This window comes from Brachycentrus maculatus, unplaced genomic scaffold, assembly GCF_059751285.1.
Source record: "Brachycentrus maculatus isolate JH-2025_06_01 unplaced genomic scaffold, ASM5975128v1 h1tg000855l, whole genome shotgun sequence".
Lineage (NCBI taxonomy): Eukaryota > Metazoa > Arthropoda > Insecta > Trichoptera > Brachycentridae > Brachycentrus > Brachycentrus maculatus.
The window spans coordinates 132,457-146,094 of NW_028281582.1; the positions used below are offsets into that span (position 1 = coordinate 132,457).

At 33.4% G+C, this 13,638-nt stretch overlaps 1 protein-coding gene across 1 annotated transcript; it reads right to left on the reverse strand.

Annotated features, from left to right (window-relative positions):
• Nucleotides 1-190: 190 nt before the first annotated feature.
• LOC148300004 (membrane-bound alkaline phosphatase-like) lies at nt 191-7,377 on the reverse strand. Its single transcript, XM_088275400.1, has 6 exons — nt 7,100-7,377; nt 6,132-6,324; nt 4,638-4,810; nt 2,193-2,502; nt 1,777-2,112; nt 191-501 (listed from the first exon to the last, which is right to left on the reverse strand). Exons 1-6 carry the CDS (start codon nt 7,370-7,372, stop codon nt 245-247), a joined length of 1,542 nt encoding a protein of 513 aa, XP_088131526.1. The 5' UTR covers nt 7,373-7,377; the 3' UTR covers nt 191-244.
• Between the last annotated feature and the right edge of the window lie 6,261 nt (nt 7,378-13,638).

The following is a 13,638-nucleotide window of genomic DNA, read 5'->3' on the forward strand; positions in this document are numbered from 1 at the left end:
CACCTTTTTGGAGGTCTGCCTGGGGGTTTATGTCCTTCAGGGTTTCCTTGAAGGGTTCTATTCTGTTTCCGGTAATAGATCGGAGAGTTTTCAACTCAGAAGTTAGTAAAAGTCGACGCTTTGTTTTAGAAGTATCAGCTCTTCATCTATTGACCGAACACGTGTTTTGTATATTTAAAGACACAAGTTAATATCATGACTTTTATTAATATGTTAAAATATGCATATAAATTATATTGTAAAATTAAATCAATCTTAAAATGCTAAAGATTACTGCAAAAACAGTGATGGGCAGAATTGCCAATGATCCTGCAGACGAACAATCGTAGAATTCTTCATCAAGGCATGAAGCGTAGGCCATCATGTGTGGGATGAGGTTCTGTTCGTAGCTTCCGACGAAGAGATTCTCCCAAGGCCCTGATGCAAATACCCCGACGTCTTCTCCTCCGTGAGTCTCCGAGCCCAAAGGTACCATTCCTGGGTGTAAGAAGTTAGGGTCTCCTAAAAAATAACGATGCAATAAAGAAAAGGTACAATAAAATCAACTCCAACCCAATAGTTACTAGTGCTTTTCTACATCGCGCCACCGGACCTTCGAAGATTACACGTCAGTCAGAGAGGAAAGTAAAATCAAACATGAACGCCAACTACCAGCTTTTGGTAGTTGGCGTTCATGTTTGATTTTATATTACCTTTCAGAGATTGGCGTTCATGATCATGATCATGATTCGTTCATGATCTTTCGTACCAGATATTGGCGTTCATGTTTGATAAATATTGTGGCAACCCACAACATCTGTGGCAACTCGACAATCGAATGAACGAGCATAACCGAACACCCTAACCGAGCCCGCAGCGAGCGGAAACCGGCCCGTCACATTTCGTCACCGCCCGTCCTCCGATCGACACGTCTTTCAACTGTTCTCACATTAGAATCACGCGATTATTCTTAAATATTTCTTGATTGTAATTTTATAGAACTGAATAAATTTGTGTTAAAAGTAATCCGCTTTCATCTTGCTTCCCTTCTGTTAAATTAAATTGGTGTTCAACTAGAAACTATAATATTTTTCATACCCTTTCAAAAAGGCTCAAATCCCTTTAACCTATTTTAACCGTAAAGACAACATAGAGGAAGTTTGGAAAGAAAGACGGTATACCGTTCACAAAATAAACAAATAATCAATACTAGACCCAATAGTTCAAGTACCGGGTTTTGAGCTGAATTGATGGGCATGGGCACAGCAGAACAGAGTAAGAATGGAGCAAGTGCTGCAACTACTTGCTCTGTAGGTGGGAGAAAATGAAGAATACTGGTTGTAGTGTGGAGCTGAGCAGACCATTAAGAGACACAGTTCAGGACTGCCGACTCCAAGGGTTTGGAAGTGACCTACAGGTTATCCATGAGATGACCCCGGAGGCGGTAGTCTGGCTGTCGAAACTGAAGCCAAGACTTCAATTTCATAGGTCGCAACTCACATAAGTAAAGAAGAAGCAGGAGCCACAAGAAAAGTGAAATGATGTACAATAACGACAACTTACAAGAAATAACAGAAACAATAAAATTGCGAAGAGGATGTTATGATATTCATTCTATATAAGCGGAGAATGGAACCATCTAGACCACATTGCATTGCACTTCTAACTTCAAGGTAGATGACATCCAGGCAGACCACAGAAGAGATGGATAGACAGCTGGAAATCGAATCAGAAGGCTAATCCCTCTTTAAAACAGGCCACAAGATCTACACCAAGTAGAAGAATAAAAATACTTACTTTGAATAAACATTTGCTCTTTAGTCACATCGACCCGTTCTGCTACATTCCCATTTACTACTTCCTTTCTGTATCCCGGTCCGTTGGCATAACTAAGCGTCAGGTATTTCAAATTGTCTTTGGCTACATCGATATCCGACGCTCCTAAAATATCGTTTCCTCTGCTAGGGTATCCAGCTAGAGTCATTGCGTGACTGTGATCAGATGTAACAACGATTAGGGTATCCTCGGAATTCGTCAGGTTTAATGCTCTCTCAACAGCGTTTGAAAACTCGATGGTTTCGTCGAGCGCAAGATGTGCTTTGGTGTCGTGATGTGCATGGTCGATTCTTCCACCTAAAACAAGAAAATAAATGAGTTAAAATGATATTATTTTTGACATCTCCACGTGTCGGTTGTGATAATTTTATCTTCACCTTCGACGAACAAGAAAAATCCTTTATCGTTTTTGGATAAAACTTTAATGGCAGCTTCTGTCATCTGTGCTAGTGTCGGCTGAGTGTCGTTCGACAAAAGGTGATAATCCAAGTGGTCATTTTGGAAGAGACCAAAGAGATATTCTGTCCCTTTGGCCACGGCATCTTGGAGATCCTTGGCATTTTCCACATACGCTGCAGATTTGTTTGCTTTGTCATCCTTCCAATCCTTGATCAGGTCCATTGAATCCAACCTCTCCCCTCCTTGAGCTGTCGGCAAAAACTTTTTTCGACCTCCTCCGAGAATCACCTATGAACAAAAATATATCATTAATTGAGTTGTGTCTTATTAGGAAATATGACAAGACGAATATGGCAAATAAATGAGCTATGTGACAAATCTAACTAACTAACTAACAAACCATCACGCCGCTTCCCCGCAGGGGTAGGCAGAGAGAATCGAACGCCACACCACTCTGTCTTTGCAAACATTCTTTGCCTCTTCTACATTCATGCATCTCCTCATACATACCCGACGATTATTACGACTCCTGACCAGGCCGCTTTCAAGTATTTGACATACCTGATTGTGCCAAGTTTTCCTCGGTCGTCCTCTGCTTCTTTTTCCAACTACATTCGCCTCATAAATTTGTTTAACCGTTCTTTCTTCACTCATACGCTCCACATGTCCAAACCATCTCAACACACCTTTCTTAATTTTATCGATAATGCTTATCTCAGCCTTACATTCTTTCCTTATTTCATCATTCGAACATCTATCAAACATCGTTTTGCCACACATTTGTCTGAGGGATTGCATTTCGACTGCATTCAGTCTGCTTTCATCCTTCTTTTGCCAACTCCATGCTTCGCTTCCATACATAAGGGTTGGAACCAGAACTCCATTGTGTACTGCCAGTTTAGCTTCCGCTGATAGATTTTTATTTGCTAGAACTGATTTTAGTGCACCATTCACTCTGTTCCCAGCATTCACTCTCCTTTCTATATCTTTATCAATCTTTCCATCCCTAGAAAACATACTACCCAAATATATGAAATCATCTACCTGTTCCAAAATCTCCCCATTTACCAATATTTCACACTCAGATCTACATTCATCTCTTTCAAAAACCAAGATTTTGGATTTGATTGATATAAGATATCAAATCTTGATTGATATAAGATATTGAATCCATTGTGTCTATTGTATCGCATCTTTTGTTTTGTTTTTAGGGATCAATTTTAATAATTTATATTGAATTTTACACATCCACTATCATTTTTAAGACATATAAACTAAATATGCTATACATCCTTGTATATAATAGGCAAGGGGGATTTTCTAAGGAAAATATTTTTTTTTTAAATTTGCGTACACCGAATGATGCTATCTACTTCAGAAAAACTTAGTTAATATCATCCACAATCTACCCACATGATTGACGACGCATTTATAATTTTTTCTATGAATCCAATCGAAACTAATTTACTTTTTTATTAATTGATTCGGCAGTCGCTTTGTGGTAAAATCTATCCATTTTAATTGATGTTTTACTTAGTAAATACCACTATTTCTTAAAATCTACTGTGACACGTGTTTCGATGCATTCCGCATCATTTTCAACGGTCATTTTTTCAACGAGTTTTGTTTTGTTTGCCTGCCCTTGCGGCCAAGCAGCATGGTGGTTTGTTGAGTAGTTAGTTTAAATCAAGGGTGGCCAACCAGCGGCCCGCGGAGCATTTCATACATTTTTTTCTTTAGGTGTACATAAAACCACCAAAAGAACATTCTATCATGCGTAGTACGTATCATATCCTAAACATAGAAGTATCTCACTATCGTGACAATTTCTTCTATAGTATATTCGTGCTAGCAAACAATCACAACATTTTGCGATCGACGTTTAAATACACATTGATAAGAATACAAGCTGCTTTAACTGAGCGCTAGAGCGACTCAAAGTCAAAATGCTTTGTAAAAGCTAGTTATACAGTAACTGTACAACTAGCTTTTACATAGCATTTTGACTTTGAGTCTTGATAGCCATGATACTAGTCGAATGAAGCATATCAAATCTCAAATGAGAACAAGAATCACTGATGAGCATTTGGAAAACTGTTTGCGTGTAGCAACAACATAAATTTTTAACGTATCAACATTGATGCACTTAGTTCTAACAAACAAAATCAGAGGTCTCACAAATATTTTTTTTTTTTTTGTATTGCTTTACTCTTATCTTGTTAATATGTTTGATTCACATTTTTTGTTTGTATCTTCTTTAAAAAAACAATATATTTCATGTTTTCTTTGAATAATAAAAGAAATTTTGTTTTTCGGCCCGGAAAGAAAACTGATTTCTAAAATCTGGCCCGGCTACTGAAAATGTTGGCCACCCATGGCTTAAATAAATACTACGTGTTATTTTTGTATTGCTCAAAGCTCACCTGAAATTGGTTCCCGGGTTTATTTTTGATCAGCTGGTAAGCAATGTCTCTGCACACGGTCGCATTCTCGCCATTTTTTTCAACATCAAAGTCACTTTCCCAACCTCTTGTAGATGTATGAGCATAGGCCCCTGCCGGCGAAGCGTGAGTAATTCTCGTAGTAGTGACGATTCCTTGAAAATTATGACAGTTGAAAAGCATTCTGAAAACGTTTTGAGTGGGTCCAAATACTTGTTCACAATTCTGGATCATCTTCAATTAGGAGTTTTTTTTATATTATTTCTTGACATCTCAACATAGATGAAGAAGAATATGGAAGGCAGGGCATTTACGGGTCTTAAAGGTCCAGACTTCCATATTCTTGTTCATCAATGTTTAGCTGCCCAAAAATTCTACAAAAATAACTCATAGTTGGAGATAATCCAGATTTGTGAACAAATATTTGGATACACTCAAAATGTTGTAAATAAATTAACTGGTAAATCTATAAGCTAAAAAATCAAATGAATAGCTATTTTAACCTTAGAAAATTAGAAATGGCTAACCCTTACAAGATCCAAATCCGAGGAGAATTAGAATAATCAAGAATCTCTTCATTTAATCTTAATTTGAGTTTTATAAAATTAATTAACTTTGTTTTCACCACTTTATTTATGAATACAATTTATATTATTTCGAGAAATAAAAATACTTTGTGTTCTGATCCACTCACATTTTTATTAACCAACTAGTTTCGGCAACAACCTGTTGCCCTCTTCAGGGTTACATTTATTACTATTGTAACCCTGAAGAGGGCAACAGGTTGTTGCCGAAACTAGTTGGTTAATAAAAATGTGAGTGGATCAGAACACAAAGTATTTTTATTTCTCGAAATAATATATCAATATGATCCACAAAGTTAATGCTTTCAATATTCAAAACATAATACAATTTGACCTACCGGTTTCGACAAGAGCCTTGTCATCGCCAGGGTTTATTTTAATTGAAAAACATTAAAATACTCTCACCAAAAGCTTCCACACACTCCGTAAAAATCCTAATAATAACATTTATATTTTTAGATTTTTTGGATTGGATTAGATTATTTTATTTATTTTATTACTTATTTTTTAGAGTATTTTAATGTTTTTGAATTTAAATAAACCCTGATGATGACAAGGTTCTAGTCGAAACCGGTAGGTTAAATTGTATTTTTTTTTAAAGTGGTGAAAACAAAGTTAACTAATTTTATAAAGTTTATAAAATGTGCCACAAAGTATCTGCGAAAAACATTGAAGATATAAAAAGATTGTTTAATGATACACATATGCTGTCTATCTTCAAAGTGTAGTAGTGAGCGCGTTAGGCTACTGAGTTGGAGGTCCCAGGTTCGATTCCAGTCAATATTTAATATTACCCTGGACTGGTACCTGAAGATCAGGGCTGATCACCTTCCTTTCGTGTAATTAACGATTCAAGAAATTAATTTGAGTTAATTAAAATAACAAGTGTTACCAGCATTCTTTCCCGCTTCAAGGGCTCGGGTAGCAATAGATTTCACATGGTGTGCTTGGTCGTTCATAGCTGTGCAATTCTCGTACTGGATGGATGCTGATACTCCAATGGTTCCATCGTTACCCTTAACTCCCCCCAGATAGGCGGTTGCCGAACACGCGGAATCAGCCACTTGAGCGTTCACGCAGTACGTCTGAAATCGCATCAATTTCAAGAGTAATCTTATCGTTATTATCTCAACTTGATATGAAACATATTTCGTCATTTTGTTCACGGCAGAAGATGGAAGTCTGAGAGTCCCAGGGCTTGTGACCTGGCATTTGGCTGGCTTAAGCGATCACTTTGTGCACTTGTATAACGTTCACCATTCTGCCAAGGTGTAAGACCAGGGTTTCCCAGACTTCCATCATTTTTCATATAAAAATCATAAATGTTTCATAAGTTGAGATATTTATAATGTTAACGTATGCTTAAGGTGAATAATCCAGTATTTACATGAAAATATGGATATGAATATACATAATTAATATATTTATTCTTTGTAGGGTGCCAGACACATAAGGTGTGGTTTTTAATTTGGCGTTATTTGGAAAAGAGGCAGTTTTTTTATTAAAAGGCTTTAAAATATTGATTCAATTAAAAATCCATTATTGCAAGGCATTAAAAAAACAGTATTTTCCACAGAAAGATGGAAAGAAGGGGAAGAGGCCTATAGCCAGCAGTGAAAATCAGAGGGCCCATGAAGAAGAAAAAGAAGAAGAAGATTTTCCATTTAGTATTATTTACTATGTTCTTTTTTAATGTTAAAACTAGTTTTTAACTTTTTTTAAAATTAAGTTTAAGCATTGAAAAATTTTAATTACAAAAAAAATGTACTACTTTTAACATTGATATTAGATGCCACAAAGATTTTACACAAAGGGAAAGGGTTAATATATAATATATATTCAAATCAATTTTTCACTCACGTGTGATAGTCCAACCGCTGGAAACATCTCGAAAGATAGTTTTTCATCTTCTCCAGTCCTATTTTCCCTCTGCCCCTTGAGAATCCTTGCTGCTGCGACAGTTGTTAGAGACATCCCATCGCCAAGGAACATGATAATGTTTTTGGCCAATTTCGGCTTCTGCACGCTTCTCTCGACTTTGTTCTTCAGCGTGTTGAGGGCTTTGTCTATCCAAAACTTTTGGGTCAGCTCTGCCGATGGTCCAACTGTCGTCTGCCGCGGGCGAGGATGCATGCGTTCATCACCTGCAATCATTTGGTGAGATCAGGAAAAATATTTTTTAAATCTGACCTCTTTTAAATTCCTGCATGTCCTCATGAGCATACCCGCTAATTGTTTCAAACCCTGACGCTTAAGTATTTTAAATACTTGAATGTGCCAAGATTTTTTTTTATCATCTACTGCTTCGATTTCCATTTTATTCACCTAATTTATTTATTTAACTATTATTTCCTTAATAATTCATACATATTTACCATCTCAACACACCTATCCTTATTGTATCAAGAATATATCAGCTTAGTATTCTTTCCGTATTTCACCATTCTAACATCTATCATACATCGGTTTGCTCCACATACTTCTGAGAGATCACATTTCAACTGCATTAAGTCTAATTTCATCCTTCTTTCCGCAACTTCATATTTCACTTCCATACATTGAAATAGATACCAGAACTCCGTTGCATTTAGCTTCAGCTTATAGGTTTTTATTTGATATACATAACTGATGTCAGTACACTGTTCACAGCATTCATTTTCTTTTCTATATCGTTATCAATCTTCGTCAGATTACATACTTCACAAATATACAAATTATTTATATCCATGAGGTCATTTTACTAAAGTAACGTTATCTTTTTTTTACATGCGATATTTGGATTCTACACTGATGAGATATTATCAAAATAACAATAGCAAAATATTTTAAATAATAAAGATTATAATATTATCAATTTTTAAAGATTGATCACCAATAATTGATTGTAAACATACAAAGAACTTCCAAATTTTTGCTTAGCATATACATAGGTACGTACGTACGTAACTCTTTTAAAAATATTGTTCTAGAAGTCTCCTGATTTTTTATCGTACATGTTAAATAATAAAATAACGAGCACCCTCTAAACTCTTAAAGAGACTTTAAGACACCATACCTCTAAAAGAGTTTATAAAAAAACAACTTTTTTTTTTTTTTTTTTTTCTTTTTTTGGTACGACTTTTTTAACTTTGCTACCTTTACTCAACTTGGACTCGCATGACTTTATCTTACTTATCGTACCTTCATATAACTAATTCTAAGAAGGTACCAAGTCTAAAAGAGACTGTAAGAGAGGATACCTTTGAAAGAGTTCATCAAAACTTCGCCTCTTTTCTATGTTTCTTTACATTTTTTTTGGTACGACGTTTTAACCTATGTTACCTTTACTCAACTTGGACTTGCTAAAATTGATCTAACTTCACACTACTAATTCTAAGTAGATTGTAAGTCCTCAAATATTACCTCACATGACTTAATCAAACATAATAAAGTAGGTACTTAGTTTTCAAAATTAACCTTAGTAAGTCATTTTACGTAAGTACCTACGTATATATGATTTTTTTTTATTCATTGTCAAGCCTTTTAAGTATGTTAAAAAATAAATCACAACTAAGTCTGTTAAATTTATATGTAAATATTTTGAGTAGGCACCCAGGTATGCATATATTTTTTTATTCGGTGCAACGTCTATAAAGTATGTTAAAAAATCAACCTGAACTAAGCATGTTTATCGAAAATATCCCTAAAATTATTAAAATCGTGGCTTATGCATCACCACTTAGTATTTGTTAAAATAATAATAAAATAACAATGTAAATGTGTCGTCACTAGGTTTTACCGTGCCGATGGCGCGTTTTACTAAACTTATTTATAAAACTATATGAGAAGAAAAATTTAAATGACGAATGAAAATAATTTAAAAAAATATGTATTTCCTATTTTTTTAAATAAAAATTAAATTGGAAATGGAATATGCAAATGAAGGTTTTCATATTATTTTTTGATAACTCATCAAAGATAATGAATAATATGGAAGTCTGGGCATTTACGAGGCTGACGACCGTCATAGGCTGGTTTAAATGATCACTTTACACACGTGTAACATTCACTAATTCTACCCATTATTGACAACCACACTATTCAAATTCTTGGAAGTTCTATATATATGAACCAATTTAGAAACTTTGTTCTTAAATCACTAGAACTTCACTAGAAACATCTATTGGTGAGATGTAAAGAAGCTTTATATTAAGCAGAAACCTTATATTAGTATGTATTCAGTTGACAAAAATTGATGAGGCAATAGGACGGACCTAAACATCTGTTGGATTGATTTGTGTCTTATTTAGGAAATATGACAAGACGAATATGACAAATAAATGAGCTATGCGACAAATCTTGATTGATATAAAATATTGAATCCATTGTGTGTATCGAATTGTATCTTTTGTATTGTTTTAAGAGATTAAGTTTTTTTATTTATTTTGAACTATATTTTTAAGACATATAAACCAAATATGCCATACATCCTTGTATTTTCTAAGGAAAATAATATTTTTTTTTTAATTACTTGCTTATACCGAATGATGCTATCTATTTCAGAAAAACTTAGTTAATATCATCCACAATCTACCCACATGATTGACGACGCATTTATAATTTGGTTTTTGAAAGAGAAGAATGCAGATCTGAATGTGAAATATTGGTAAACGGAGAGATTTTGGAACAGGTAGATGATATCGTGTATTTGGGTATTTATAATTAATTTTACATTTATAATTTTTTCTATGAATCTAATTGATAGTAATTTACTTTTTCCATTAATTGATTCGGCAGTCACTTTGTGGTAAAATCTATCCATTTTTAATAATTTTTTTAGTTAGTAAATACCACTATTTCTTAAAATCTACTGTGACATGTGTTTCGATGCATTCCGCATCATTTTCAAATACAGTATGTTTGATACGGTGCACCGTATCAAACATACACCGCGGTGTTTCAAAATATTCAAACACGGTGTTTCACAATATTCAAACACCGCGGTGTTTGAAAATGATGCGGAATGCATCGAAACACGTGTCACAGTAGATTTTAAGAAATAGTGGTATTCACTACGTAAAATATTAATTAAAAATTTAATTTTCATTAGATCTAGAGAATATTGACACATGATAATCACATGCATGAGAAACACCAGAAAATATCATTTTAATTTTTATTATTTTTGCTTATAATTTGACCAGATAATTTATTTACAACATTTTGAGAGTGTCCATATATTTGTTCTCATATCTGGATTATCTCCAATTATAGGAGTTATTTTTCATGAAAAATAACTCCTATTAATGAAAAAGTTTTTAAATCCAAACACAGATTGGTGAGTTTACTAAGTTGTATTTTATTAAAAACACATCAAAATTAATAGTGTGACAATTTTTTCTCCTAGTTATGGCATTTTCAAACGAACGTTTTAAAATAACTAGGTGAAACAATTAGCACAATATTAGTTTGTAATGTATTTTTAATAAAATACAACTTTGTAGACTCAAAAAATCTGTGTTTGATTTAAAAATTAATTCATAAATAGGAGTTATTTTTCATGAAAAATAACTCCTATAATTGGAGATAATCCATATTTGTGAACAAATATTTGGACACTCTCAAAATGTCGTAAATAAATTATCTGGTCAAATTATAAGCTAAAATAATAAAAATGGAAATTATAGTTTCTGGCGTTTCTCATGTATTCTCAAATGAAGTTATACAAATTTAACGCCAAATCAATAAATAATAACTCCGATAGTTGGAGATAATCCAGATTTGTGAACAGGTATTTGGGCACACTCAAAATGTTGTGAAAAAAGTATTTATTTGAATTTAACTTACTATCATCTTCGATGACGCCAGCATTTAGTAAAACAATTAACGATAAGAAAGCAACAGCTCTTAGCTTGTCCATGGCTTTTGTGACAATGTTCCAAATCAAGCAGCTTTTGCTCAGAAAAAATCTTATCAAAATATTAATTTATCTTTTATCAATTTTATTATATTCAAGGGAGCAGAGTCATCCATAAAAATAATCGCAATAAATCAGCGATTGGGAAATAAAATGAAAACACAGATATATCTGAAAGTAGATACGGGCAATCGAATTAAAAGACCGAATCACATGACGACTTCTGAAAAACAAGTGGTTACTTTATTCAGTTTTTAGATTAGGACCATTCTGTTTAGGATGATTGTGAGGGAGGCAATTTTGCGGTTCCAAAAAGGTTCTTTGTGTTAGAAATTAGATTTGAGTAAGTGTTACGATACATTGTTGTTTGATTACCTCTGAAGGAAGATTATATGTTTGTGTATATATATATATATATATATATATATATATATATATATATATATATATATATATATATATATATATATATATATATATATATATATATATATATATATATATATATATATATATATATATATATATATATATATATATATATATATATATATATATATATATATATATATATATATATATATATTTATATATATATACATACGCTGTTCAAAATGTATCCGACTTTTATTCATAAAAACAACATTAATTGAAATACAATTAAATGACACTAATCCCCTTAAAAGTAGTCCCCTTGGACTAGTTCCCAACGGTTCTGACACTGCTGGAAGCAACGCTGGAAAGCCTCTTTTGGTATGGCACGCAGGTCGTCCGCCGCAATTTTCATGACGTCTTCCCTGGTCTGAAATCTAGTCCCTTTCAAATGCAGTTTTAGCTAAAGATGAAGCCAAAAATCACAGGAAGCATAATGAGAAAGTTGGGATCATTGATCGCAGTCCAGCATTTCCTGTACGATCTCCACACGAAGTTGCTTCTGCTCAATTGTCAACGACTTTAGCACACATTTTGCTGAGACCCTTATGAGGGCCAAATCTTCAGTTAAAATGGAATGAATGGATCCAACACCAATGCCCACATCAGCAAGTTTTCTCATCGTGATTTGTCGATCTTACATGGCTAGAGTCCTTACTTGACCAATGACAACATCATTTGTGGATGTCGAGTGCTTACCGGATAGTGTTTCACTCTCCACTGATGAGCGGCCATCCTTGAAGCGGTTATACCACTCCTTCATCTGTGTGGTGCCCTTTGCATCATCGCCAAATACTTTTTTTTATTTAGCGGATATATTCCACTTGAGAATCCCCAAGCTTTAAGCAAAATTTGATGCAGTAACGTTGTGCATCTTTTTTCTGTCAAAACTAAAATCTGACGACAATAGCGTACACGTGCTTACTCGTTAACGGCGTGGCAGCGGCTGAGTGGCGCTGTGGTCGTGAAAAAATTTAACACGAGCATTAGGTATACCTACAAACGGTCATCTAAGCTCCGTCCTTAAATCGTTATTTGTTTTGCCAGTAAAAATTATGGTCAGATACTTTTCGAACAGACCTCGCATACATATACATGTATACTTGTAATAAAATACCTAGGTACCTACCTATACACTTTATTGAGTAGGTACCTACTTACAAATAGTACCTACATAAAACAGCTCTACCACCAGGTGTCGCATGCGTCGCACTGAATAAAACAAAAGACATCAGATAGAAAAAATATAATATTCTGAATTGTCAGAATCAGATAGATAGATAGAAAAATATTATAAAGATAAATTAAGAATAAACTTTAATTATAAACTTTAATTACAAAGCAACACATTGTTTATTTTATTATGAAACACTCACTTTACATATTATTTACACCCAATTTACGAAGGAAAATATTACCACGTTATATACATACAAAAAAAAAAATAGTATATTTATAAAAAAAAGTAGTTGATCAATCTTATCACACATAATATTTAATTATACTTACATCATTTTAATACACACACGCTAAATATCTATATTGCGATAAAAGCATTACTAGTAATCTTACACAAATAAATCTCGCGTTACGAAATCTATGACATAGCAGTCGTTTATAAAAAGTATTGCACTCAATCGTACACATTTGTGGGATGTACTAACCTCTCATTACCAACGATTTTCATACGTTTATACTAATTTCTTCTTCATTCTAAAATTTATTTTATTTCACTCATAGTTTCGGCATTTAATGACTTTATGTATAATGAATCCTTTGACTCAACTCGGTATTTGTTTCATTAAGTTAGATGTGTTTCTATGTTTTCGATCTTATGGTTCTATGTATGATTTTATAAAGTGTGAACTGAAGAAGACAAGGTTGGAGAAAAGTAAAATTAAAAAAGTGGTTAAAAAAGGTTAAATACTTTTTTTTTTAATATTCATAAGTATAAAATTAATAATTTCACAAAACCACCAGAATAAATTGTATTTAACATAAAAGTAGTTAAAACAAAACACATTTTCAGAAAAACATAGCAACTGTGAAATATACCATTTTCTTTTTGTTC